The sequence below is a fragment of the Aquila chrysaetos genome, chromosome 7 (genome assembly GCF_900496995.4).
Source record: "Aquila chrysaetos chrysaetos chromosome 7, bAquChr1.4, whole genome shotgun sequence".
In the NCBI taxonomy this organism is placed as follows: domain Eukaryota; kingdom Metazoa; phylum Chordata; class Aves; order Accipitriformes; family Accipitridae; genus Aquila; species Aquila chrysaetos.
Genome location: NC_044010.1, coordinates 8,549,127 through 8,574,457, shown reverse-complemented (window position 1 = coordinate 8,574,457; position 25,331 = coordinate 8,549,127). Strand labels below are relative to the sequence as shown.

At 39.9% G+C, this 25,331-nt stretch overlaps 1 protein-coding gene across 1 annotated transcript; it reads left to right on the top strand.

Moving 5' to 3' along the window:
* Window positions 1-204: 204 nt before the first annotated feature.
* On the top strand, window positions 205-25,105 carry TOMM70 (translocase of outer mitochondrial membrane 70). Its single transcript, XM_030020075.2, has 12 exons — window positions 205-528; window positions 9,821-9,994; window positions 11,269-11,395; window positions 13,980-14,089; window positions 15,960-16,108; window positions 17,274-17,481; window positions 18,072-18,206; window positions 19,398-19,505; window positions 20,233-20,349; window positions 21,215-21,312; window positions 21,810-21,932; window positions 22,941-25,105. The coding sequence occupies exons 1-12, from the start codon at window positions 262-264 to the stop codon at window positions 23,092-23,094; spliced, it is 1,770 nt and encodes a 589-aa protein (XP_029875935.1). The 5' UTR covers window positions 205-261; the 3' UTR covers window positions 23,095-25,105.
* The last annotated feature ends 226 nt before the right edge of the window (window positions 25,106-25,331 follow it).

Genomic DNA, 25,331 nt, shown 5'->3' with positions numbered 1-25,331 from the left:
TTCTGCACAAAAGTAACCCGGACCTAAAGATACGCCCGGGCCAGCAATAACTCGCTCACACCCCGCGTGTCTCCGGGGCCGCCGCTGGGGACCGGGGGGGCTGCGCCTACACCGCCGCTCCGCCAGGTGGCGGGGCCGTGCCGGGCGGCGCGGCGGACGGAAGTGCTTGGGCGACCCGTACCCTCCCGGCGTGCCCCGGGTGTCCGCTGACCCCTTCCCTCCCCTCCCCTCCCCTCCCGCGGGCGGCGGTGTGAGCGCGTCATGGCCGCCTCGAAGCCCGTGGAGGCGGCGGCGGCGGGCGGCGGCGGCGGTAGCGGCGGCACGGGGTTGTCCCGCTGGCAGCTGGCGTTGGTGCTGGGGGCGCCGATTCTGCTGGGCGCCGGCGCGCTCTACCTGTGGGGGCGGCGGGCGGCCCGCCGCGGCGGCAAGGGGGCGAGCGAGCGGAAGACCCCCGAGGGCCGGGCGAGCCCCGGGCCCTGCGGCGGCGGCGGCGGCGGGCAGCCCGATGGGCCCGGGCACGAGGAGATGGTGAGCGCGGGCCGGCGGCGGTTGGCGCGGACCCCTCCCCGCCGCTGGGTGTGAGGGGAGGGCTTGGGGGGGGGACGACGGGGCTCGTCTCCGCCGCTCCCGCCGTGGCGTGGGGTGTCGGGGCCCGAGCTCGTGCGGCTCGGGCCGCGGGGGTGGGTGTTCAGCCGCCGGCGGGGCCGCCTGCGGCGCGGCGGGGGGGATGGCCGGCCGGCCGGCCTCCGGTGTGCGGGAGGCAGGGCCGGGCAGGCCGCTGGCCCGGTCCGAGGAGCGGTTGTCCAAGCGCCCGTCCCGTGTGAGGGGATGCAGCGGGTGCGCTCGGCTGGCCGCCTGCTCGGCGAGGCGTAAACCAGCTGCGAGGTCGGCCCGTGGAACCGCGGAGCGCTGGGAACCGGGCGTTCGCGGCTTTTTCCTCGCCTCGCTGCGGCTGGTAGTGCTTTGTTCGGAGTGCGTGTGTGTGTGTTCGGTCCCGGTACTGGTACTTGGAAAAGTACGTTACTGAATGCGTCGTGTCGTGAAGGACGCGTTAACCAGGTGAGTACGGATCTGACAACGTGCTGCTGCTGGCTGAAGGTACTTCTGCTTCCGAGGTGTAGAACAGCTATGAGTAAGTTGCTTCCCGGAATAGTATTTTGAAAAGGAAGTCTGTGAGCTGTCATGTGTTAGTCTGAGATGCTGGGTACAGTGGAGTGGAAAGAAAACACAATCAAAATCTATTTAAAATGAAATATTTTCAATGAAAAGACAAAAGCCATACAGTTCAAGCGACTGAGGCTTCAGAGTAGAGTTTGCCTAAATAGGTATGCTTTCAAAACTTACATTTATCCTGTTGTATACTACCATTCTGAGAATTTTCAGATAAAACGGTCTATACAAAAATTGAAGGACAACATGGAAGATCAGAGTCCAGATCAGATCCATGATTCTCTTGTATACCCGTATGTGGAAAAATGCCTCTGAGATGCACTTTCTGCACATCTGCAGTCACAGTTGTACCGTGACGGTCACGTTGTATTACTGAGGTGAGGTTACAATTGACAAGCATGTTTAAAGTGGTGGATTTGGCAAACTGATTGGCTTTGATAAGGAATTCCCATTAAGCTACTCCTGCATTTTCTTCTCCCATTCTTCTGTACCACCTGAAATGCTCTGAACTGTCAGACCACAGTTTAAACTTCCTGTCTGAAATGATCAGGAGAGAAGAAAAATCAGCTTCTGGAGATTGGAAAAGGTCAGTTTTAACCTTGATCATTTTAGTGATGATTAGTTTTACACGAGTGGGCGGGCAGTGGCAGGAACACGTGGGAGTGGTGAGGAGGGTGGCAACTTCCATAGCTAGTGAATCATAGGTATCCTCAGGCATTCCTGGAAGTGTAGTGAGCTGCAAAACCTAAGCTGGACCTGGAGGCAGTTACTTGAATGCAGCGATTTGTTCCTTGATGGGCAACAGTACTGAGCAAGTAGCGTACAGAGGACAAATTCAGACTTTGTTTACTGTGGTAACTTTGGCTTGTGGCTGCAAACAGCATCTGGCATATTTATGGCAACGTGCTTGCTACGTGTGAGCTCTGGTTTGCAGGCTACTTGTGACCTTTGTGTAGCAGCAGTGACTTTGATGTTAGTATGTTATCTCTGGGTTTCTTGATTGTATTTCTGAATTGCTGTATATACTATCAAGTGGTTTGTCGTCATTCTATAGTTGTACTGTAATCAAGCACTTAAAACATGTAGAACGCTTATACAGCACTTGATTTAAAATATTGTGTGTCTAGCTCTTTCAGATTGCTCCACTAATTAAATTACTGGAAGAATCTATGCATCTAAGAATAAGTATATTGTTGAGTGGTATGATCCAGAGTTCCTTCAAGAGTGTCACTGCTTATACTGTAAAGCAATGAGAGATATTATTTAGAAAAGGTGTGGAAGAGGGTATCAGATTTGCCTGATTACATGAGATAATTGTGTAGCTGGTCAAAATATGGCCGCAGGAGGAAAATTAATGTGGCTGCAGGTTCCCTTGACTGCTTTATGTGTGGGGAGGATTGCCTTCCTGTTCCTCATATTCAAAGTGGTGATGCCATGTAGATTTTATGTTTCCACACATTTTATTAGTTACGGATATTATTAATAAGACCCTTGATTGAAAAGACAACCGTTGCAGATGCTTTACTTGTTAACTACCTGTATTGTATTGGTCTGCCTTTCTAATGTGGTGGGGTATTTTTTTAAACTCAGTCGGGTTTCAAATACAAATCTGTACGGTGAATAGGAGCCGGTAATTCATTTCACAGTCTAAACACAAGAGGGAAGTCTTTCAGAAAACACATAGGTCAATAATGAATGTGCTACTAACAGCTCTATGTGTGTGTTTGTGGAGTAACTATTCTTTTACTCATAAATGTAGCTTAGAACTCAGACTTTTTTGTGCATTTCATTAAATCAGCTTTTGTATCCATTTGATCCTCTGTTTACTGTTTCTGAAGACACGACCTTGAATTTTTTTGTTTGTTCTTTGAAAATATGTAGGGTCTTTATTCAGACTTCTTACTACTTTGCATGCAGTTCAAGCTTTTCTTTTACCTGCTGCAGAGGTGTCACATCTTTTCCCCAGGCTGTGTCTGCACTAGAGGATTCTCCTGGCATAGATGCACTGGCCAAGTGTGTGATCTGTGACTGACGTTGAGTTGGCAGAAGCCCTTAGCATAGGTGCTATATCTGGAAAAGCTGAACTACTTTTGAGATTGCTTCCCCTGTAAGCACAGCTCCTCGACAATACAGTAAACTGGTATTATTGGACCAGTTAAGTGCCCATGATAAAACTGCATCTATGGATAACTCAAAGGTCGAGAAGTTGAATTGCATCTGTTAATTACAGAAGTTGTCATTGTTTCTTATAATTTAGATGGAATGTGTTTTAATTACTCAGTAAGAGCAGTTGCTTTTTACGTGCTCTCTTAGTTTGTAGTGAATGTTGCATAACTTAAACGTTGGAGAAGTAAACTGCATCGCATTTTTGCATTAATTGATACCCAGTTGATTCATGTTTTTTACCTATTCCATGATAACTTCTTAGCAAACTTATACCCTCCTTGTCTGACAGGAGCAAGCACTCGTTAATCAGTGAGGTACTGTGTTGGTTGCTTCAGTATTTTTTTCTCCTTAAGTTGAAATCCCTTCCTTTTGCAGGTATGTGATAGTCCAAATCTCACCCCTTAACTCTTTCAGCAAGTTCGTAGGCTAACCCTGTGTTTTTGGTATGTGAGTGAGCATCGAGCAGAGATTCTTGAATTGTTTAGTCAGCCGTGTGGCATTGTGTATTGCAGACAAAGCTGTTTGGGTCCACAGCAGTTCGCTGTCTTTGCACATTTTCCTCCGAGTTGGATATAGTCCTTGAGTGCCGTGGTGGGTGAATGTGACCACACTCCTTGGCTTGTGTGGTGCCACATACCAGGATTAACAGCCAACTTGTATGGCTTCTTTCCAGTATCTATTTTAACAGCAATTGCTGAATGTTACCTTTCTCACTGCTCTGACATTAGATCAGTATATGAACGAATTAAACCCCTTTGTCTAGATATACTTATGTTGATACTTATTCTGAACTGGTCTAAACAAAGTACGTAAAAAGTAATTTCTGTTGTATTGTGCACCTGTTGCCTAATAAATCTCACTATCAACCTACTGTAAGTCTTCTATGTTTCATGCCAGCTGTATGGGACAGGTGTGGAAAACTCTTAAACGTGTATAATAGCAGTAGAACAATTGCTAGACTCTCAGCAGCTCATGTGCAACTCACTTATTTGTGGTGGGCATGAATGGCAAACTTATTTAAAAGGAAGGTGCACTGATGGAGAATGTTGACAAATTGTACTGTAAACTTGAGCTTAATTATATCTAACTATAATACGTCTTTGCTTGCGCTCTGAATTTACATCTTGAGCTCCTGTGGACATACTTTTTCTCATAGTGGTTTTAGTGCTAAGGAGAATCTTAAAACCATTTATACTCAGTTAATGCCTTTCATTATAGGTCTGAGATAAGACTCGAGGTGAACGTTAGTCAAAAAAAAAAAAGAAAGATAGTATTCAGTAACAGCAGGTATTCAGAAAGCAACAGCTTTTTTTGGTAGCTGGTCTCGTCAAGAGGGTCTTCTCACTTGGAAAAGAAAAAAAGGTCTAGACCAGGGGTTTTGTTGTTGTTTTGGGTTTGTTTGGGGTTTTTTGCAAGTTGATGGATTAAGATGGCTGAAACAGTAGTCCCCTTCCATGTCATCTGTCAGACAAGGGCTCACGCAAATCCTTTTCAACCAAAAGAAAACGCTGAAACTCGCTGCTCGTGCTTCTGTTCTGAATCACTGTCATCGCTGGCTGGCAGCAAATTTCTTGTTCTGCTTTAAAAAACAATATCCCTCAAATACATAAAGTTCTGAACTGCTAGTTTAACCATATTGGCATTAACTGGGAGATACTAAACTTTATTATTCTTGCAGCTGGCAGTCTGTTGCTGTTAAGTTGCTGTTGTTTGCATGCAGTTTCTGAGCAGTTTCTGAACATTTTGTGAGGAAAGCACGTTTGCTGAGGTTAAATTAACAGTTAAGAAATTTTTGTCAGTGCTGTCTAGTCTTTAGACAGTTAGCAAACTGCTTGTTTAGTTACCTAGATAACTGGGTGCTTCTCAAATACACAAGTGCCCTTTGGCTTAAACTCTGTTTTAAGACTTGTTAGTGAAGAGTTGCTGAAAGCGGTCGTAAGTACTGAGATGTTATTTTTTATGTAACTGCAGATAACTTCTGAGCTATTTGTTTATACTACCTTGGCAGATAATTGATTATGAACTTTCGTTCATTTTATTGAGCTGGTTTGGTTGTTGCACAGATTCTTTGACCAGAAGATGACAAACTGTGAGAGCTTTTCTTGCTGTATATGGACCTTTGCCTTAGGGACAAAAAATGTCCAGTGCATCACATAGAATGACAATGTATCAGGTGAGGAGAAGCAGTGAAATTGGAAAATAATGTCTAGAATTATTACATTTGCAAGAAAATGGAAGAAGGAAGGTGTGAGGTTTTTTGATTACTTGTGCTTGAGGTACATGAAGTTTGCTTGCATAATCAGTTTCTTATTTGTGTACATCTTCAGTGTAGCAATTGAGAAGGACTGGAGGGCTGAGAAGCAGCAGCTTACAAATTGTCAGAGTTAAATGTAAGGCTTGACAAACTCTTTAAAAAGCTGATCTTACGTTAAGAATTTTCATATTGTTATTTGTGCTATTAAGAAAAGGTATTGACATGAGTTCTTTAATATCTTTTTTTAAAAAAAACCAACCACCCCTCCCCAACAACAGCAAAAAAACCCCAACAACAAACAACAAAAACATACCAAAGCAAAAGAAAAGACTCATGAGATTTAGCTTTTCGGTGTATTTGACTTCATCAGGTTATACTGCAGTTAGTTAAGTTGAATATGTAACTTCAACAGAAATTATTAAGCTTTTTTGAAAAAAGAATGGTTATGAATATTCTTAAAAATTTCACAAAATTAAAATAAAAGCTGTATTTTTGTTTTTGTTTGTTTTGTTCTATAAGTTGATCAGTTGTATACCAAAGTTGTAAATTAATCCACTATTTTCTGCTATGTTTTCTATGGTAAAAGAGTTTCATGATTGCAAAGAAAATAAATCTTTTGTTATTTTTAATGCACAATTTCTATACAATCTGTGTGGGATCCATTTTTCATGGGTATGAGATGCTAAGCGACTATTTTTTCATCTAAGCCCTTATCAGAATGGGCTTATTGATGATACAGAGCTGTATCAGCCTTTGCGTTTAAAATGTCAGCCATTCAGTTCAATGGTGTACTGCATGCATACCAAGGACTATAGCAGAATAGCGTGACTAAGGTTGCAGAGATAAAACATCTAAGAGCTAGGAGTCTAGTTTAAGGCAGCATAAACAAACAAAAAAGTTGATTTCTTTCTTGCCATGGGCATTACTGCTGACTTTATTACATGATAGCATGTTTTGCTCTAACTCCTGACTCCCTGCCCCCAAATTTTTTGCATCATGCAATGCATGGGGCAGAGAGTAACCATGGATTAGCATCTATTTTGGTGATTCATTTCTGTATAGTTGGTTGTGTGGTCTGTGGTCCTACTACTATTATTGAAAAGCTTACTCTGATAACAGAGTTGCTAATTTTAAGGGGTTTTCCTGTGGCATCATGCCTGTACTCTTCGAAGTTTTTGGTCCCTGTTGCATGCAGTTAGGCTTGTCTGAAGACTTTGTGGTTCCCAAGAACCAACAGAGCACCAGTGACAGCCCCAGAACTACAGATTTGCTCCCAGTTACAATTCCTGTCCCACACCTGACACTGGAGCAGCCCTTGCATTTGGATATTATCCAGTAGTCCTCATCTGTAGCGTGTGTCTATGCAGGGACTGCAGTGCAGGACTGTCAAAGCGCATAGGATGGAGTGGATGGACTGGTCAGCCTGAGGCACATATCGGGATAATAGATCCCTGGACTAAAGGAATTGGGAGTGATCATAAAGTAGTAATCTAGTTGTAGCGTAGGCTTAATCCCTGCAGTCTTAAGTAATTTTCATACTGGGAACACATGTATGAATGTTACAACATGGCCCACATCTTGTGGTTTTCTTTTTGGTACCAAGGAAGTTGGAACAGCACTGAATTTTGTATATTATTTCACAGAAACATTTCTAATGTGGTTTGCTGTAGAAATGCAGAAGGAAAAATTCAAGCTGACTTTCATGCATTTGTCTGCTGCATATGCATAACCCTTCCCTTAGCTAAAAGAGAAGCACTGTTGTATTGGGAGCTAAATTTAGGACATACTTGAAGTAAATGTAACCTTTTCAGACTTGGGTTAAGTTTTAAAGAAACAACTTACCAAATACACAGTTACTTGGCTCTCAGTAAAAATATTCACACTCTAGTTATGGTTTGTGTATCCATAGAGTTACACGCAGTGTACGAAAAGGGGTGAAGTTAATAATCTGTTATCAATTTTGTCCTAGTTTCAGCTGGAATAGAGTTAACTGTCTTCCTAGTAGCTGGTACGGTGCTATGTTTTGAGCTCAGTATGAGAAGAATGTTGATAACGCTGATGTTTTCAGTTGTTGCTCAGTAGCGTTTAGACTAATGTCAAGGATTTTTCAGCTTCTCATGCCCAGCCAGCGAGAAAGCTGGAGGGGCACAAGAAGTTGGCACAGGACACAGCCAGGGCAGCTGACCCAAACTGGCCAACAGGGTATTCCATACCATGGGACGTCACATCTAGTATAGGAACTGGGAAGTGGGGTGGGGAATCGCCGCTGGCGGACTAACCAGATGCCAGTCGGCGGGTGGTGAGCAATTGCACTGCGCATCATTTGTACATTCCAATCCTTTCATTATTGCTGTTGTCATTTTATTAGTGTTATCATTATCAGTTTCTTCTTTTCTGTTCTGTTAAACTGTTCTTATCTCAACCCGTGGGTTTTGCTTCCTTTTTCCCGATTTTCTCCCCCATCCCACTGGGTGGGGGAGGAGTGAGTGAGCGGCTGCGTGGTGCTTAGTTGCTGGCTGGGGTTAAACCATGACATGATTTAATGTCATGTGTTTAAGGTTAATGAATTTAAATCATTAAAAAACAAAAATCTAAAAGCCATGCAGATTATCTTGTTCTGTGAACAATGGAGATGGTGCAGATTGATTTCCTATAAGCCCTGTGATTGGTGACCTGTGAGAGAAGAGCTTTTCTGACAGTAGGGATATTTAAGAAATTCCCTCCCTTATATGGTTTCATTTGTAAGTCTCTCCCCAGGAGAGTGCCTGTAGGATACTTTCATTCTATTTGGATGCCTGTTTTTATGTAGGAACTAAGACTGGTACCCATTATCTGATTCTCTCATGCCATGATTGGAAACCAGGCCTTAAAAGAGGAGTTGTACAGCAACTGCTGGATTCCCTTCAAGTTTTCAGTTTTAAAAATCATTTAGATGCTAAAAATGATCAAACTGGCATGAAATGAGCAGACGTTAAGGGAAACAGGCTGATGAATGCAAAGATGTTTTCAAGTTTTTCTTACAGCAATCTGGGTGTAGTTTGGCTCTGGTGGACGATGAGGGGGGAGAGGAGGTAGAAGTATGGTCAAAGAGCAGCATTGACAGTTGCCAGCAAATCCTAGATGATCTTTTCAGTGCATGTGAATCAACAGGTGAGATGTAGTGAATCCCGCAGCTATTGTTTAAGGCATTACTGCCTGCCCCCCGTGCCCCCCCCCCCAGTTTGTACTCTTTGCCTCCTCAGAGATGTTGGTAGGATAGCATGTGTGCTCATACCTCTGTTCATTTTGGTCTGGCAGGTTAGCCTGAACTGCCCCAAAATGTCGATCCTTGAAGCTAGGCTGTGAAAGAGGAGCAGAAATCGAGAAGATGAATGTTAGGATCTTTTGCAGCTCTGTATTTCCTGAATGTAGGTCATACCCCTTTGATAGAGGGAGGTTTTTTTACATCTGATTCCTTATAAACCACAACATTTGATAACTGATCTGTAAATCTAGGGGTTACAGGTAGTGATGTTGGTTTCTACAGAAATGCAGATGATCAACAGGTGATGCAGAAAGTAAAGATTAGTTTTGCAGCATCACAGGCCAGTTAGCAAAGTTTTCCATCCTCTGCTAAGAATGACAGGCCATGATGGTCCAGTAATTTGTATTAGCGTTTGGATGAAGCAGGTTGTGTGAAGCTGTAGAGGAGTTAGCTGTACAGCTAACTAATTCATCTAGTGTATGGAAGGCAAAACAGCTTTGTTTTCCCTACAGGTTTTATTCGTCTTGCTCAGTAGGTCTTTCCACAAAGTGTTTTCCATACTTAATTCATAGTCTGCTGAGTCAGCTCTGGTCTTACAGGCAGGAAACTTTTCCTATTCGAATTGCTTTGAGGGCTTTGTTGTCTTCACATATTTAGTCTTTGGAGAAATAACTTATCTCACTGGTTTTTGTGATCACCAGTCACATAAGATTAAAACCTGTTTAGCCTCCCAGAGGGAAATCACTGCATTGTTTCATACCATTGTAGTGAATCTTTTTCAAAAGTTTGTCTCCTATCTGATATACTTGCAAAAGAAAATCTGTTGTGTTTTTCCAGGAAATGGAAGGAGTGAGATTTTTCAGAAGTCTAGGATAGAGTTTACCACTCAGATCCATTTTGTATCTTTGAAGATCAGCCCTTAAGTGCATAGCTTGTGTGCAGTGATGCTTTTCTTATTTGAACTGACCTATCACTTTCTTTTTCAGAGCCCTCTTGATAGAGCCCAAGCAGCCAAGAACAAAGGAAACAAATATTTCAAAGCAGGAAAATATGAGCAAGCTATTCAGTGTTATACTGAGGCTATCAGCCTGTGCCCTCCTGAGAAAAACCTTGATCTTTCTACCTTCTATCAAAATAGAGCAGCTGCTTATGAACAACTGGTAAGAAATGAAAGATAATTATATGTTTATTCTTAAAAGTCCCATTGTAAATCATGCATTTTGTCACTTTTGTCCACTGAAAGATCCCAGGTGGTGATAATCTGCCTTCACAACAAGATGCTGTTGCTTGCAGCTGTTTTTCACTAGCTCGCCGTACTTTTCCACATATAAATAAAATTATTTTCTGTTAACTATTCCCAGTCTATCTTATGTAATTCTTATGTATCCCTTTCTTGTAAGACAAGGTTTTAATTTCTTATCCTCTGGAACAATTTTCTTGTATATAAGTTAATTTTGCTTCTCTCTACTAGAGTGTTTCTTTAACTGTTAGGTGAAAGGCCAAATATTTTGGAAGGGTCCTACTTCAAAATTAAACAAAAAAGGCACAGAAATCCTACTAAAGCCCAAGACCTGAATTTTGCACATGTGGAAGTAACGTTTACTTGATAGCTGAGTATACTTGATAGTAGTTATAGAAGTCAACAAGTGTTTATTATGGTATCAATAGATTTGCTTATGAGGTCAGGTTGGTGAGCTATATAAAGGAGTGGAAAAATTGGCTTTGTACAGTCTGAAGTATCAAGTGAGAGACTGTGTGATTAGAGAAATCAAGTCTTGATAGTTAGAGGAGCGATAAAACAGTTCTTGTCTAATCAAATACTACTTATAACGCTAATTCATGCCATAATGAATCCCAGATATATGTGGTTCCTCTTTCGGTTGTTAGAAAAGCCTGTTTTGATAACCAGTTTTGCAGATAAATGGATTTTTAGTTCTTAATATCCTTGACCAGCTCTACTCCTACATATTAATTTATCATCCCTTTGTAGTAACATAGTGTAGTAAATTGAAATAACAAATTAAAAAAAAAAAAGTGTTTTAGCACTTTGTTAAACTTGTTTGTTGGTTTTCATTATGTTTTCATCTTTTTTCTTCTATTTGTTTTGTACCAGTCTTTCAGTCCCAATGTTACCTCCTGCAAGCATCTTCGCATCAACTCATTATCTTCTCCCATATGCTTTGTACAACTGTCTGGTTTCGTTTTTCTGTAGGAATTCCTTTTCTGTTTTGTGACTCTTCTGGTGCAGGTGACTTCCAGTGGTGCCTGGCAGTTTCTTACTGAGAAACTTGCAGAAATAGAAGCAAGCAGGTAGAACCAGAGCCCTGGGAACTGCAGCTACTGTTAGGTGGGCATGACCCTGGAGTTGGTAGTGGAAAGCTAATACAATGCAGCTGAGTAGGGCCTCTCTCACTGTGTTGTTTTCTACCCACAGCAAAAATGGACAGAAGTGGCACAAGACTGCACAAAGGCTGTTGAGCTTAATCCTAAATATGTAAAAGCTCTCTTCAGACGTGCAAAGGCTCATGAGAAGCTAGACAATAAGAAGGAATGTTTAGAAGGTGAGTGTTTCTTGATGTGTATACTTAAAAGTGGAGTTAGCTCAGGCACTTTGGAGATGGTAACTTCTGGGATTGTTTTGTTTTTACTTTTGTAACTACAGTAATACAGAATTATTTATTCAAAACCATTCATAGCTACTGCAAATACATTTTCTTCTCTTGTAAGAAGAAACCCTTTCCCATTTTTCAAGCTGTCATCTGCTTACATCTGAAATAGCTGCTAAGAAATTGATGTTATTGTAGCCACTCAAGGTATTCTTTTTCCAGGGAACTCCCTACGTTTTAGAATAGAATTCATCTAACATGTTGAGTGGATAACCCAGACAACAGTTGTTCCACTTCCATACAGTAAACAAACTTTCTTCTCTGTTTGTTTTGGAGAAATGGTACTACTGCAGAAACCAGGGTGGTTTTGCAGGTGGAGATCCGTGGTCAGAAACAAGAGTATTACAATCATTTAAATGCATTTGGCAGGTAGGTAGGATACCTACGGGAAAACAGCTTCAGTAGTATTTTGTTCTGGTGTATTACTGTTATGAAAATTGGAACAGATTTAACCTTTTTTTTTTTTTTTTTTTTTTTAATATTGACACTATGTATTTGGCAGAAGCTACTGTGTCAAATCCTTCCAAATACTATTCCTAACAGAATACATTTTAAACTGTCAGGAAGATGTGACTGAGAGGCTATGAAAATTAAGGAGAACTACAGGTCAGGTGTGTTGTCTGAGGGCACTTTTGAACTAAGGGACACTGCTTGAAAGGACCCATTTAAATTTTATCCAGTGAAATCATTCCTGCTGATGTAAGATTAAAAGGCAAATGAAATTTTCATCTGTGCTCATTATCAAAGAAGGCAGCAAATAAGGCAGTGCTTTGACTGGCAAATCTAATTGTTAAATTAGTTTCATTATGTGTAACAGCTAAGAATTAGGTCTGCTAAATTAGAAGATAAATAAGATGTGGAAATTTTATTTATCTTCTGGTAGAATGCTTTTCTGCCCTATAAGACCATAGCGTTTAGAAAAGGACTACTTAGGTCATTTAGTGTAGTCCTTTGCAATCACTAATTGACTAACAGCTGCACTTCCAGAGTGCTGTAATAAAATCTAAACCTTATGTAGTTGTGATAAACTGACAGATCATGTAAGTCCCAAGAAAGATTAAGTGTCCCTGCTGTAGTAGGATAGCTTTTAAATGTAACTCCTTTTTAATGTTAGTAGCAATAATGTTTGTAGCAATTATTTTCAACCTTGATTTGTGTTTGGTTTTTAGCTTGCAGTTTTTTCAGACCTGAAAATTACTTTCTTTTTCTGAACCACACTGGTTTTCTGATACAATACTGCTTTTACCTGCCAACCATCTATGACCAGTAAAATCCGAGGAAGTAGGGTATGTCCATGTAGTGGAGGAAATCAAAACCAAACAAACCCAAAACCCACCACCACCACCAGCAAAAACCCCCTCCAGTGATCCCTGGCAGTATAATTTGGGAAAATGTTGCTGCTTCACCTGAGTCCGGGCACTAGTTTATGGCTGCCTGCTCTGGGCAAAGCTGTCTGCTAAGGTTGTATAGCACAGTATTACTGCATGCTCTCTTTCACACTTTTTTCTGGGTTTAGCGTGTTTTCCCAGGGACTCCGATGTGCTTCTTGAGCATGCTAGAGTTGTGGGGAGTTTCTGTATAAATGATGGCATAATAGTACCTATAGCAGTGTAGAATTACAGAAACTGTACTAAAACTCCAGGGTAAGACACTTACTTTTCAAGTGTATTCAAACAATATGCTGTTTGAATTTCAAGTCCAAACTCTGTTCATCTTCACTGATGTTTAAGTGAAAATTAAACAGGAAAAATCAGTGGTAGTATTGCATTAACTAGAGGATCCAGAGAAGTAATGTTAATGTACCGTAAGAGCGCTTTTCACGCTGCAAAGCTTGCAAACCCATTCAGGCAGCAATGGGTTAACATTTGCAGAGGCTTCTATGTGTGAAAGAAAGTGATGTGATAGGGCTAGCAATTTAAATAGGCCAGCAAGGTATTTCTCTTAAACTTGCTCCATTCCAAAGTCATGGAGGCGAGCAGAAAAATGTGATATATAATATGGGAAGATTTCTGAAACTGGGTAAGAAGTGAGATTTGATGGTACTGAATGTGAATTTTAAAAGTAGAAAATTAGGACCAGTCCCAGAAGAGAAGCTGTGTTAGCACTTTTAACGTGAACATAATATGAACATAATTACTGTCCTCAAAGTTTCAAAATGGTGAAAGCCCCTGCTGGAGGTATACATTTTCACTGTTCATCTAAGTGTGTTTGTCTCTAGATAAAAACGTGAAGATAAAAATAAATGTAATTTCCTTCATTCACTGTCATGAGGTCCTTTTATCACAAGGAGATGATTTTGGATACAAATTTGTATCTTGGAAAACATGGTAAATACAGCAGACTGGAAACAGAGTCTTTTACCCTCAAACAGGACGTGTATTAGTTTGGCAGTGACTTACTGTGGCAGTGGCACTTTTTAGTGTACTCCAGTGACTATCAGAATTTGTTTTTAATCTCACTTCTGTATGTTGTTTCCTAGATGTCACTGCAGTCTGCATTTTAGAAGCTTTCCAAAACCAGCAAAGTATGTTATTAGCTGATAAAGTTCTTAAACTCCTTGGAAAGGAAAAGGCCAAAGAGAAATACAAGGTAGGACTTGTGATATTGCTGCCAAATTCTGATTTCACCTGACTGGTTGTTGAAATGTTAATTGTGGGCATTCTGTCAACTGTTGTAAGCAAGTCACTGTCTTCAACTGCTGAAGTGTAAGAATTGACATGAATGGTTTTGTACAAAGCTACTATTGTACTGATGTTTTCCTTTGGGACCTGTCCAAAGTTTTTGAAACCTCAGTAGGGAAGAGAGGTCTATTTCTAACAATTGTTGTCCTTTAATAATCAAATTTGTTATGAATTCAGGAGACACCCTAAATTGGTGTGCTGCCTTACATGGGACTTTTCTGGACTTGCAACATAATGGAAACAGGGTATGTTGGAACAGCAGTAGCCAAATGTTCAGTTGCACATTAGATGGTTGAATTGGGTATGTGTGTTGAGATGGGAAGGTGTATAAATAGTAATTGAAAATGTGTAAAAATGTTGGTTCCATAGGTAATGAATAGCTTAAAATGAGAGTAATGATGATTGAGGACTTTTTCCCCCAGGTTATTCTTGGTTTTATAAATACAAAATTTCATGTAGGAAAGATTAAGTTAACAGCAGAATTCCTATGTTTTAGAAAGTGGCAAAATAATACTGTTTTAAGGTTGGTTTTTGAAAAAAAAAAAAATTAGGAAAAGTAAAAAAGCATAGCTTAAAAAAAATATGCAGCGTGAAGTCACATCTTTTTATTAATGGTCAGACTTCCTGATTCAGTCTTGAAAAATATGCCTTCATCTCCTAACTACCACAGATTACTTGCGATGTTCAGTCGCAGGCCGTTTCTGTTCCATTTCTGTAAATAGGTGCTTGTACTTGTACTTTTCTATTTTGGCACCCGGATGTCTTTGCATTGATGTTCGGAAGCTGCAGAAAAGAGAGCTATGGAAGTATAGGGGTAGCCAGGAGCAGTCAATTTAAGTGGCTGTAGGTTTACAAAAAAGTTGGGACAGGTATTAAAACATTCTCACTTGTTACTAAAACATTCTTGCTTGGTTTTGCTGATGGTAGTTGAACTACTGAAATCCATGTTGGTTTTGAGATGCTGAATTTCTTTCCCATAGAAGCTCATATAAATGTGTGGTGACAAGGTAACAAAAAATGAATTGTGCTATTAGGGTGGTGGTGGCAACATCATAAAATAGGTGTGCTTCAAATGGGCAGTATTGTGATAGAACTTAATAGAGAAATTCAGAAGAGTGCATTCAGACTTTTCTTGCAGGAGAGATTGAATTGTAACTCCTGTGTGCAGTGTTCATTTTGAGCAAGAAATATTTTTTTGGCTGTAGAAAGGATTTTGTACCTGAGAGGTGTTACTTCTGGGACTTCAAGTAAAATGTGTGGTATCTGGGCCAAGCTCCACGTAGAATTAGGATATTGCCTCATTAGTCTTCATTGTAACAATAGACATCAGCTTCTCTTGGATGAGTTGGAGAAAAGGGCAAATTGCCATTCATAATCTACTTGAATTGAGGCTCATGCTTAAACTGCTAGCTTGCATTTTTTTCCCTATTTATGTGCACACATATTGCTTTAGTACATGTACCCAATGTCTTACGATATCCTAAGAATCCTCATTTCTAGCCACACGTGCAGAAAGATACTATCTCCCTCCTCTCTTGAATATCTTCACTTTATTTCTACCGGTGGTGGGTATTGCATTGTGATCTGAAGCTTAAATAATCCCTAAATGTCAAACTGTCAAATCAAAAATATCAGACTATCAAATGAGATAGTGGAAAGTCATACATTGGTTCTTTTGTGAATTAATTTTTTTTTATAATCACATTTGTTTATCCACTTCCATATTTACCATCTGATCTTACCATCTAATGACTTGAAATTACATTTCTCTGTTTCAGAATCGTGAGCCTCTGATGCCCTCACCACAGTTCATTAAATCCTACTTCAGTTCTTTCACAGATGATATAATCTCCCAACCTTTGCTTAAGGGTGAGAAATCAGATGAAGATAAAGATAAGGAGGGAGAGGCTTCTGAAGTAAAAGAAAAGTGAGTGTACAGTACAGTTGGGAATTGTTTGGTATTAGAATTAAGTTCTCAGTGATTTTGACGTTCTGCTCAGTGTAACTTGCTGTTGTTTTTATAGTACTTGGCATGGGAAATCCTGTGGTAATAAACTGAGCCTATGAAATGAGATCAGTATTAAAAATGAAACTTTTATGAAAGCTGACTGGCTAGTTCCAAACTGTAGGTGGCTTCGATCCACTAAACAGAGGAAGGACAATGAGATTGGGAATATATGCTGAATATTTCCTACAGTATCATAGTAAATCTTAGGAGATGGGAGGACTGGAGAGTGCTGAATGATGCTTCTGGAGAAGGGAATGTTTTATACTGAAGGAGAGTTTCAAGGAAGAGAGCAAGTTAGTCTTCGGATTGGAAGGGAGAAGACAAGCTAGGAAAAGGGTCTTTGTTAATGAAGACTGTGAGTTTACAGCAACCGAGGCTGAAAGCGTGTTTTATCTTTCTGGAATCAGATTGCACGTAAATGAGAGGCTTGTTCTGACAAAGAAAAGCTTGAGCTTTTTCTTTTTTTGAGTGAAGCTTGAGCACCACATGAATAGTGCTTTAACTTACTATGCTGCTTTCCGGTTTATTTTTGGAAGATATCGCTGCTGTCAGTATGGAAACCATTGCAAACACCTTTAGGAATTTTATTTTTTTTTTAGGTAAGATAGTGTGTCCTGATCTACAGGCAGATTCACTGAATCCAGGACACTTAGCTGAGGACAAGGCAGTGCTTACTGTAATTTTTGCTGTGAAATCCTTTCTTCCACATATAAACTGCACATTGCTAGGTTTAATATTTCAATTTGCTGACCTGGAATTCCATCCCACCCCTCTTGTTTTAAGGCAGAGATTACTGCTGTCCTTAATGTGAAAAAAATTTCAAGTGACAAAGGAAGCTCAAGTTCAAGAGCTTTAAAACATTTTTCTTCTTTATTTCCAGTGTAATTTGGCCATTCTTTGTCTAAACTGTTTTCAGTCTGTAGTGGCTTTGTCTAGGAGTATTTGTAACTTTACTTATTATGCTGGTGTTGTAACTGAGTATAGCAAAAGTTAGTATTTGTATGATTTAATGAAAAACCTGAATTGAAATTGCAATGTTCAGTGAATGCATGTATATATACAACTGTTCTTACATCATTTACAGCTCTGGCTACTTGAGAGCAAAACAATATATGGAAGAAGAGAACTATGACAAAATTATCAGTGAAAGCACAAAAGAAATTGAAGCAAAGGGAAAATACATGGCAGAAGCTTTGCTTCTGCGAGCTACTTTCTACTTACTTATTGGCAATGCAAATGCTGCCAAACCAGACCTAGATCAGGTCATCAGCATGGAAGATGCAAATGTGAAGGTAAGAATCTGTCACAGCTGGGTTTGTAGTTTGGGTTGAGAAAACATAGAAGTTAGTGATAAAGTTGCAGCATAGTTTAAGAAGTTGTTTTTCCAAGTTTCCAGATACTTCAGTGGGAGTGTTCTTTTTTATTTACTGTTTTGTCCTTTTATTTCTGACAAATTGCTTTTTCAATGGCTTGTTCATTTTTGTGATAGCTGTGCTGAGCAGTACAAACTAAAGAACAGAGGAAGCTGAATGAATTGGAACTTTATCCAGTTGGAAAAATCGGTTCATAGATAAGAGAAAAACATTATTTGTACTTACATATTGAACAGCTTCATAAAATGTTGATGTATTTGTAAACATAGGGAACCTGTCTTATAGAGAATTTTGGGGTGGCGATAAAAATCCACATAGGCTGACATATTTGAAATTAAGCAAGGGAGTTGATTCATTTAGAGTCAATATGAAATTTACTCCTACTTACAATGAATGAAATTTGTCAGTGGGAGAAACCAGTCAAACGAAAAATTTACTGTTATTGTAACAAAGCCTTAAATCTGGAGGAATGTTGAAGTGGCTAATGCTTCTTTGAACTTTTTTTACAGCTCCGAGCTAATGCTCTGATCAAACGAGGAAGTATGTATATGCAGCAGCAGCAACCTGTGCTGTCCACTCAAGACTTTAACATGGCCGCTGATATCGATCCTCAGAATGCAGATGTTTACCACCATCGAGGACAAGTAAGAAACATTAGAGATTTTGTCCCAATACTTGAATATTTCAATATATACTAAAAGAAAAATAAAGATCAGTACATCATCAGAGACACTTTATACTGTTTGTGGCAGAAAACCAGCAACTCCTAATTTGGAACTGTTGCGGAATACACACACAGTCTAATTTGCAGGTTCAGGTCGGGCAGAAGCAGTTTATTTCTGTAGCTATAGGAAAGAACGCAGAGCGACAGAGGTTCAGCCCTCTATCAATACGAACTCTGACTTAAAAGTACTAGGGCTTATATACATTTGCAGCAGATATAAACTGCTCTGTGAAGGGACCTGATACGGCAGAGCACCATCTGCGTAGAAGGAAGCTTTGTTACAGCGGATGTAATGTGTGTTCCTGATAACTCAGCATCTGCAGCACTGTGGCCTAGACTTGCATCTGTTCAGCTCGTCCCTTTCTGGCTTGTGATGCTGCTGAGTCCTTGACTAATTTTTAGACCTAGAGAGGCCTGCTTCCACAGAACTGTAATATAAAAGGTGCTGGAAGAAAAAGGAAACACTACCATATGCAGATATGCTAAGTCGTATTCGTAAGGAAGACTTCCACGGATCAAGTGCCTGTCTCCATGAATTCATTAGATCTCTTTAGTGCTCAGAAGTAAGAATGGTGTTACGTGTTGATTGAAGGGAATGAAAGTTTTCTGCAGATTGAAAGTTAGTGTTTTACAGTAACTTCACAGTAAAGTAAGAGAACAATGAAGTGAGCTCCACTCTTGTGGAGGAATGAGAATGTCAAAAAAAAGAAAAAAAAAAAAAAAAAGTTGAAATGCAAGCTGGGAAAGCCAAAATGTCTCGACATCCAAATAGTCCACAGGCACTAACTACAGCGAGGCAAAGCAACTTGAGAAAATACGGCATAGTTCTGGAGACTGGACATAATGCTAAAGCAGTAATGGCAACAGTCTAAAATGCAAGTATTCCCAATCCCTACACGTGGACATTGCCTTTTTGTGTATGAAGCCAAAGTTTCACTGGTGGCTTTATTATTTTATGGCAGTAATTTTTAGTCGTGGGTTTTGTAGGTTTCTAGGCAGTTCTAACACTGAACTGGAGACGATATGAGTAACTGATGCTAACAGAATTATCACTGAAGTGTCTGAAGCACAGATTAAATACAGAAATAGGATTTTCTTTCATTCTGGCTAGCTGAAAATCCTGCTTGACCAAATTGAAGAGGCTGTGGAAGACTTTGATGAATGTATCCGATTGCGACCCGATTCTGCCTTGGCTCAAGCACAGAAATGTTTTGCTCTGGTAGGTAACATCCTGGTGTTTATCTGGGTGCTCTTTCTTTTTAAAGAGTTCTGGAAAACATATTGTGTTTCTCTGTTGTATTCCAGTTTAATGGAAAAGTAGGGCAACAAACATCTCAATATCTTTTAATAATAAGGTAAAGAAATAATGACAGTTTCTTCAGTTGAAGTAAAGGTTTGCTGCTTTCATTTTGAAGTGTTCATTGTTCAAACAGTAGGTCATCTTTTCTGTTTTGTAGTAGAGGAACCCAAATCTTCACTCTAATTGTATCATGTAAAATTGATATAAATAAAGATTTAATGTTGTGGAAAATGGTCATCTTCAAGAAATTGGAAACAAACTATGTCAAGCTAGTACAATGCCTCTGCATGCAGGAATCTTCTGAGGACAGCTTTGCATGGTGTGAACAAGGAGTAATTCTAGGCTTGGAAGTTCTAGGCTTTTGAAATGGAGGGAGGCTGTTGGCAGCTATCAGGCATAATGGCTTCCTTCTTTCACCCTCTCTCCTCTCCAAGTCCACTCTACCAGAGACTTGGGCACGTGGCATGTTCCTAAAACCAGATTTGGTAGGATATACTGGCACATTACCTTTTGGAACTTGTAATTGTTATGATGCATGCATCTCTTGGGGAAATGGGTAGAGGTCTGATAAGCCTTTTTTTTTTTTTTTTTTTGGCATGTTGTTTCATTTTTTTTTTCCCTTTTTTTCTTTTTCTTTCTCGAATAGTATCGCCAAGCTTATACAGGAAATAATCCTTTGCCTGTGCAAGTAGCCATGAAAGGCTTTGAAGATGTCATAAAAAAATTTCCAAAGTGTGCCGAAGGCTATGCACTCTATGCTCAGGTACGTTTTTCTCTCTCGTAAAGAAAATGCTGCATTCTCTTGCACCTTTTATCTTGAAAAACATACATTTCTTCAAATAATACATGAAGATTTCTGAGAATAAGTTCTGAGGTAACACATGCTGTCTTTAATAAGCTACCTGAATTTATGGGTATGGGTGTTCTGGGGTAGAGAAAGTAGAGGGGGGAATTGGTGTAGCAGAATATAAGTGTTGAGAGTCAAGGGTGGTTATTAGGAGACAGAGGTCTGGCATACATTTCCCCTTGAATTCCTGCATGTGTGTGGCATCTCACTTGATGGATGTCAGGGATTCACTGGGTAATTTGGGAGTTAAATGTGTGGAACTACAGTAACAGTTTTGTTCTGCTACAAATAATATGTACTGGTCAAGCAGAGTTTATTACAGATGTTCAGAGTATACTTGTAACAGAGACTGTCATTTCTTCTCTAAGAAAACATACTGCTGGTTCTAGTATGAAGCATGAGATGTTCTGATTTTAAGTAGGTAGGCAATATGGATGCATTTCCTTTTGAAAGAAGTATATTTGAAAAAGGAAGAAGTTGAGACTTGCAGGTACAGGCTTTTAGAAGGTTTTTACTTGCAGTACACTTAGCAAGTTGCTTGTGGATCTCCCATTACAGATGGTACTGTGATCAGTAATTCGTGCACTTAAAGCCTAGCAGCTTTCTTCTAAAAAGCCTCAGTTTTGAAACTTAACTCTCGTAACTGATGTGCCTGGCCTGCTCTACGATACGAGAGCTATATCCAATCTCACATCATCAATATGGTTTTAATTAGAATTAGCCTAGCGCAGAGTGCATGTTCTGGTTGTGTATTGACATATAGGTTTCTCTTTTGATGCAGGCACTAACTGATCAACAGCAGTTTGGCAAGGCTGATGAAATGTATGATAAATGCATTGACCTTGAGCCAGACAATGCCACTACATATGTTCATAAAGGGTAAGTATTGTTTGTGATCCTTCTGGTCAAGGGCAGTTGGCATATTTAGATGAATCAGCCTGAATTGAATGTTTGTGTTTAGAAGTTTAGCCAGGAGAAATAACTCTGTGAAAACATTTTAGTGCTGTTAAATGCATTTCTACAGTTTCTCTTGACTAAACTGTAAATAAGTTTCAGGAAAGTTTCATTACTGTTTATTCCTAATTGAGTATCTACTTGAAGTATATCTGACTTTTACTTTAGCCCTATCTTAATTTCAGCTTTGCGCTAAAGTTTTCTCTTTCATAAAACAACTTGTAACAAGTCTTCTTGGGAGGAATTTACCTTTCTTTAGAGTCATTAAACTGTTTACATGGCTTATTGAAAGTGACTTTCACAAACATGTTTTTAAAAGCCATGAAGTTACTGTCTGCCCTGCATTAGGAATTAAATACTTAGGTGATCAGGGGTTTGGGAGGAGTATGTGAAGTTTGTTCTAAATTTTCTTTCTCTTCTAGTTTACTTCAGCTCCAGTGGAAGCAAGATTTAGACAAAGGGTTAGAACTCATAAGCAAGGCCATTGAAATTGATAACAAATGTGATTTTGCATACGAAACCATGGGAACGATTGAAGTGCAAAGGTAATGTTAAATTGCAGTGTTAAGAGTTCTTAGTTACTTTTGAAATTACAGTAGTCCTTTAGATTTCCTTATGGCTTTTAAGTCATTCTTAAGATCTTCTCCCCAGTGCTGTGCAAGGCCAGCTCTTAACTGAAGTCCCGATTTCTGTTCTGTAACTCTTAGGTAAAGCCTTCCTTTCTCTATGGCATAATTCTGCTTTATGATCTGACAAGTTCCCCTGTTCACCAGTTTCATACTTACTGGACTGCAGATGAGTGTGTATGTTTAAATATATCCCTCCTGTATTTAAAGTGACTTCCTTGATCATTACTAGGCTTCCTGTGTATCTAATGTAGTCCTTAAACATACTTTAGTGCACCATTTGTACTGAGGATCGTGAGCTATACTCTCAAGCCTGACGATTTGGGTTTAATTCCAACAGGACTGCAGTTTGCAAGTTCACAGCGTAAAGTGAAAAGACTAATGCAATATTCTGTAACAGTGCATTGTATTACAGTTGTGCAAAAGTTTGGGGTGTAGCTGAGAATATAGTTGAGTCTTTTTTTTTTTTTTTTACATGTCTAGCCATCAAAACGACAGACAATTAAACTGTTGCCATGGGAAATTTTGCAAGCATTTCCCATTTAAATAACGTGAGCTCTTGTCTGTGCTACTTTTCCTCTTAAGTATACAAACTCTTTTCAAGGGAGATGAGAGTTCATTTAGTTGTCCCAGCATTATCTTTGCAGTAAACTTAGTGTCCCGTGGAGAACATTTTATCCCCCACTACCACCCATGGGGGCTCTCAAGGGGAAGGCTGTTTAAAGCTGTCCTAGTTGCTTAGGCTTGGTAACAACTTCTATCAGTTTGCTCATTCATCATCATCGCAAGTTCTCGTGGTGGTTTCCTCCTGAAGTCCTTTTAAGCTGTTAGTAGTGGAGAGTGTAAGTCCTGAAGGAAAAAAGATGCTGTAGAGATGATAAGATTGCTTTGCCAGTCTTAATTGGACTACATTTTGGTTTATTTCAGAGGTAATCTGGATAAAGCCATTGAAATGTTCAACAAAGCTATCAACCTGGCCAAATCTGAAATGGAGATGGCCCACCTCTACTCACTCTGTGATGCTGCCTATGCCCAGACAGAAGTTGCAAAGAAGTATGGATTGAAACCACCAACACTGTAAAGAAACGAGGAGGAAATGACCTTCTAAAGTAAAGTTGCCCACTTCAGCCAGCCCTAAAGATGCTGTTGCAGACCATGTTGAATGGTGGAACTTAGTTTTTTCCCGTTCGTGGTGTTGTCATTTGCTACATCTGTTAAATGTTTAGGTGTTGTGGGAGTGGTTGTTCAAGGAAGTATGCAGTGTTGCATCTTGTTCCTTCTGCAGCAAAAACCTTAAAGCGTGTTAAGGGAAATAAAGCTGCAGGGGAACAAATGGAAGATATTTTGGCCATGCAAATAAAAACTTCACACTGGTTCATTTTGGGTGATTATGTTGTGGGCGATTTTTGCTTTATCAAACAATATTACAGCATGTGGGTTTTTTTCCTGTTGATTTTAAAGGTAATACTAGTCAGTGCTGTAAAATAGGTTTCTTTTTTATATGCAATTAATCCTTGAGGGTTGATTTTAATTTTGCAAAAAGGAAAAAATTAATTTTCAAACTGTTTAATAATAGAGGGTTTTTTTAAGTCAGTAGATGTGGAGAGAATCCCTGTAAATATATGCAAGCATGCACAATCTTCCCTTAAAGCCCCTCTCACCCTCTGCATAACTTACTTAGAAATAGTCCTGTGGCAGCTATTAGGGAATTAATTTGATAGTCCTTATCCTCACACCAGAAAGCCCTAGCGTACTGTATAGGAGAGCTAGTAAAAAGGTTGGTTGGGGAAGGAGGTCAGGTAACACTGCTTCAGTGTAGGTTTTACTGTAAGAAAGGCTGTGTTCCTGTGCAGCAGTCCTTACTTGAATGTCCCAGGAAATTGTTCTGGAGGGTTCAGAGGGACTTTGAAGAACAGAAAGCACTGCTGGGAGTAGAGCTGCCAAGGTAAGGTCATGCTTGCATATAATCTTCGTAATCTCTGATGCTCTTGCTTAAATGTAACAGCTAATAGACAGTCTAAATTCTCTTCAGTCTCTAGAGACTGCTGTGTTCTGATATGTTCCTTGTAATAGCCCCTTTGCAGGATTAAGTGAGGTAAGTAACAAAGCGTTGGCTAAAACTTCAAATAATGGATTTAGAATCTGTACTGGTTTCCTTGTTTGTTAGACCCTGTCTTATCCAAGATTACAAATGCTGTAGAAAGGAATCAACTGTTCTGCAAATAGCAGACTGGCAAATTATTAAATACTAGTAAAAACTGTCTTCCTCTAGCTAGGAACTTCACAGAGGGCTCTCTTTTTTTGGGTTGATCTTTCTGGTATGGAAGTCAGTTGGTCCATCTGGCCTCTCCTTGGACTGAGGTGGCTGGATAAACCTCATGCAAATACTTAACTGATGTAGCTTAATTTACGATACACTAATTTAGGCTTCTTTCCATCCTGAAATCATAGATTTGCTTGTGCTGAATTGTCTAATGTATTTCATCTTTTAAAGAAATTAACCATGCTGTGGTCAAACTGTCTTGTTCTCTAGTTGTGCCACCATATAGCAGCAGCTTGTATTTTCAACTTGACCTTCCTTTCTCCCAGCAACTACAGTTGACAATTCAAATGGTGGAGAGTAGACATAAAGATTTAATAATTCTATTTTAGTTAGCTCAGTAGGTGATCTGAAATCAGTGTTGGTGTGGAATTGAAGGCATTAGAAGGTACTGGCAGCTTCTAAGGGCACTGCACATAACAAGTGTCAAATGTCTTCTGGAACTTCCAATCTGCATCAATTACCTGAGAACAAAAATATGCCAGATTGACTGATGCATCTGTCCTGTTCTCCTGAGGAGTTTTTATTCGCATGGCCTTATTTACATTGGCATTTTCTCCTCTTCACCCCTCCTGTACCCCATTCCTTACCTCACCCAATCAATTAAGGGAAAAAAGCATGTGCTGTCAAATACTAGCATTCCAAATCATCACAGACTTTTGCCTGTTCTTGAACTAGTTTGAAACTGCACTGAAAGGATGCATTGTCTGTAATTTTTTTTGTAAATGACGTATCACCTGTAAACGGAAAAAATAAATATTACCTTCAAGTATCTCTCTCTGACATGTATAAGAACAGGTTTTCATGAAAGTGTTCTCTGCAGTGGTGCTCTCTGTGCTTATTTGAGGTTGCCCTGAATCTAGGAAGAACTAATAATGACTGGCTCCCTGTCATCTTCTCTCACTTCAACCTTTAAGAAAAAATGAGGAGGAGACCTGGAATGAACATATCTTATCTCTGATTGCTTCCATCACCCACAGAGGTATGATCTTGAGAGC

Bases quoted from the DNA above. Each gene is read 5' to 3' on its own strand.
- TOMM70 (XM_030020075.2), top strand. From the start codon at position 262: ATGGCCGCCTCGAAGCCCGTGGAGGCGGCGGCGGCGGGCGGCGGCGGC. The intron at 19,506-20,232 runs GTAGGTAACATC...TTTCTCGAATAG, and splicing joins CACAGAAATGTTTTGCTCTG to TATCGCCAAGCTTATACAGG. The intron at 21,313-21,809 runs GTAAGTATTGTT...TTTCTCTTCTAG, and splicing joins ACTACATATGTTCATAAAGG to TTTACTTCAGCTCCAGTGGA.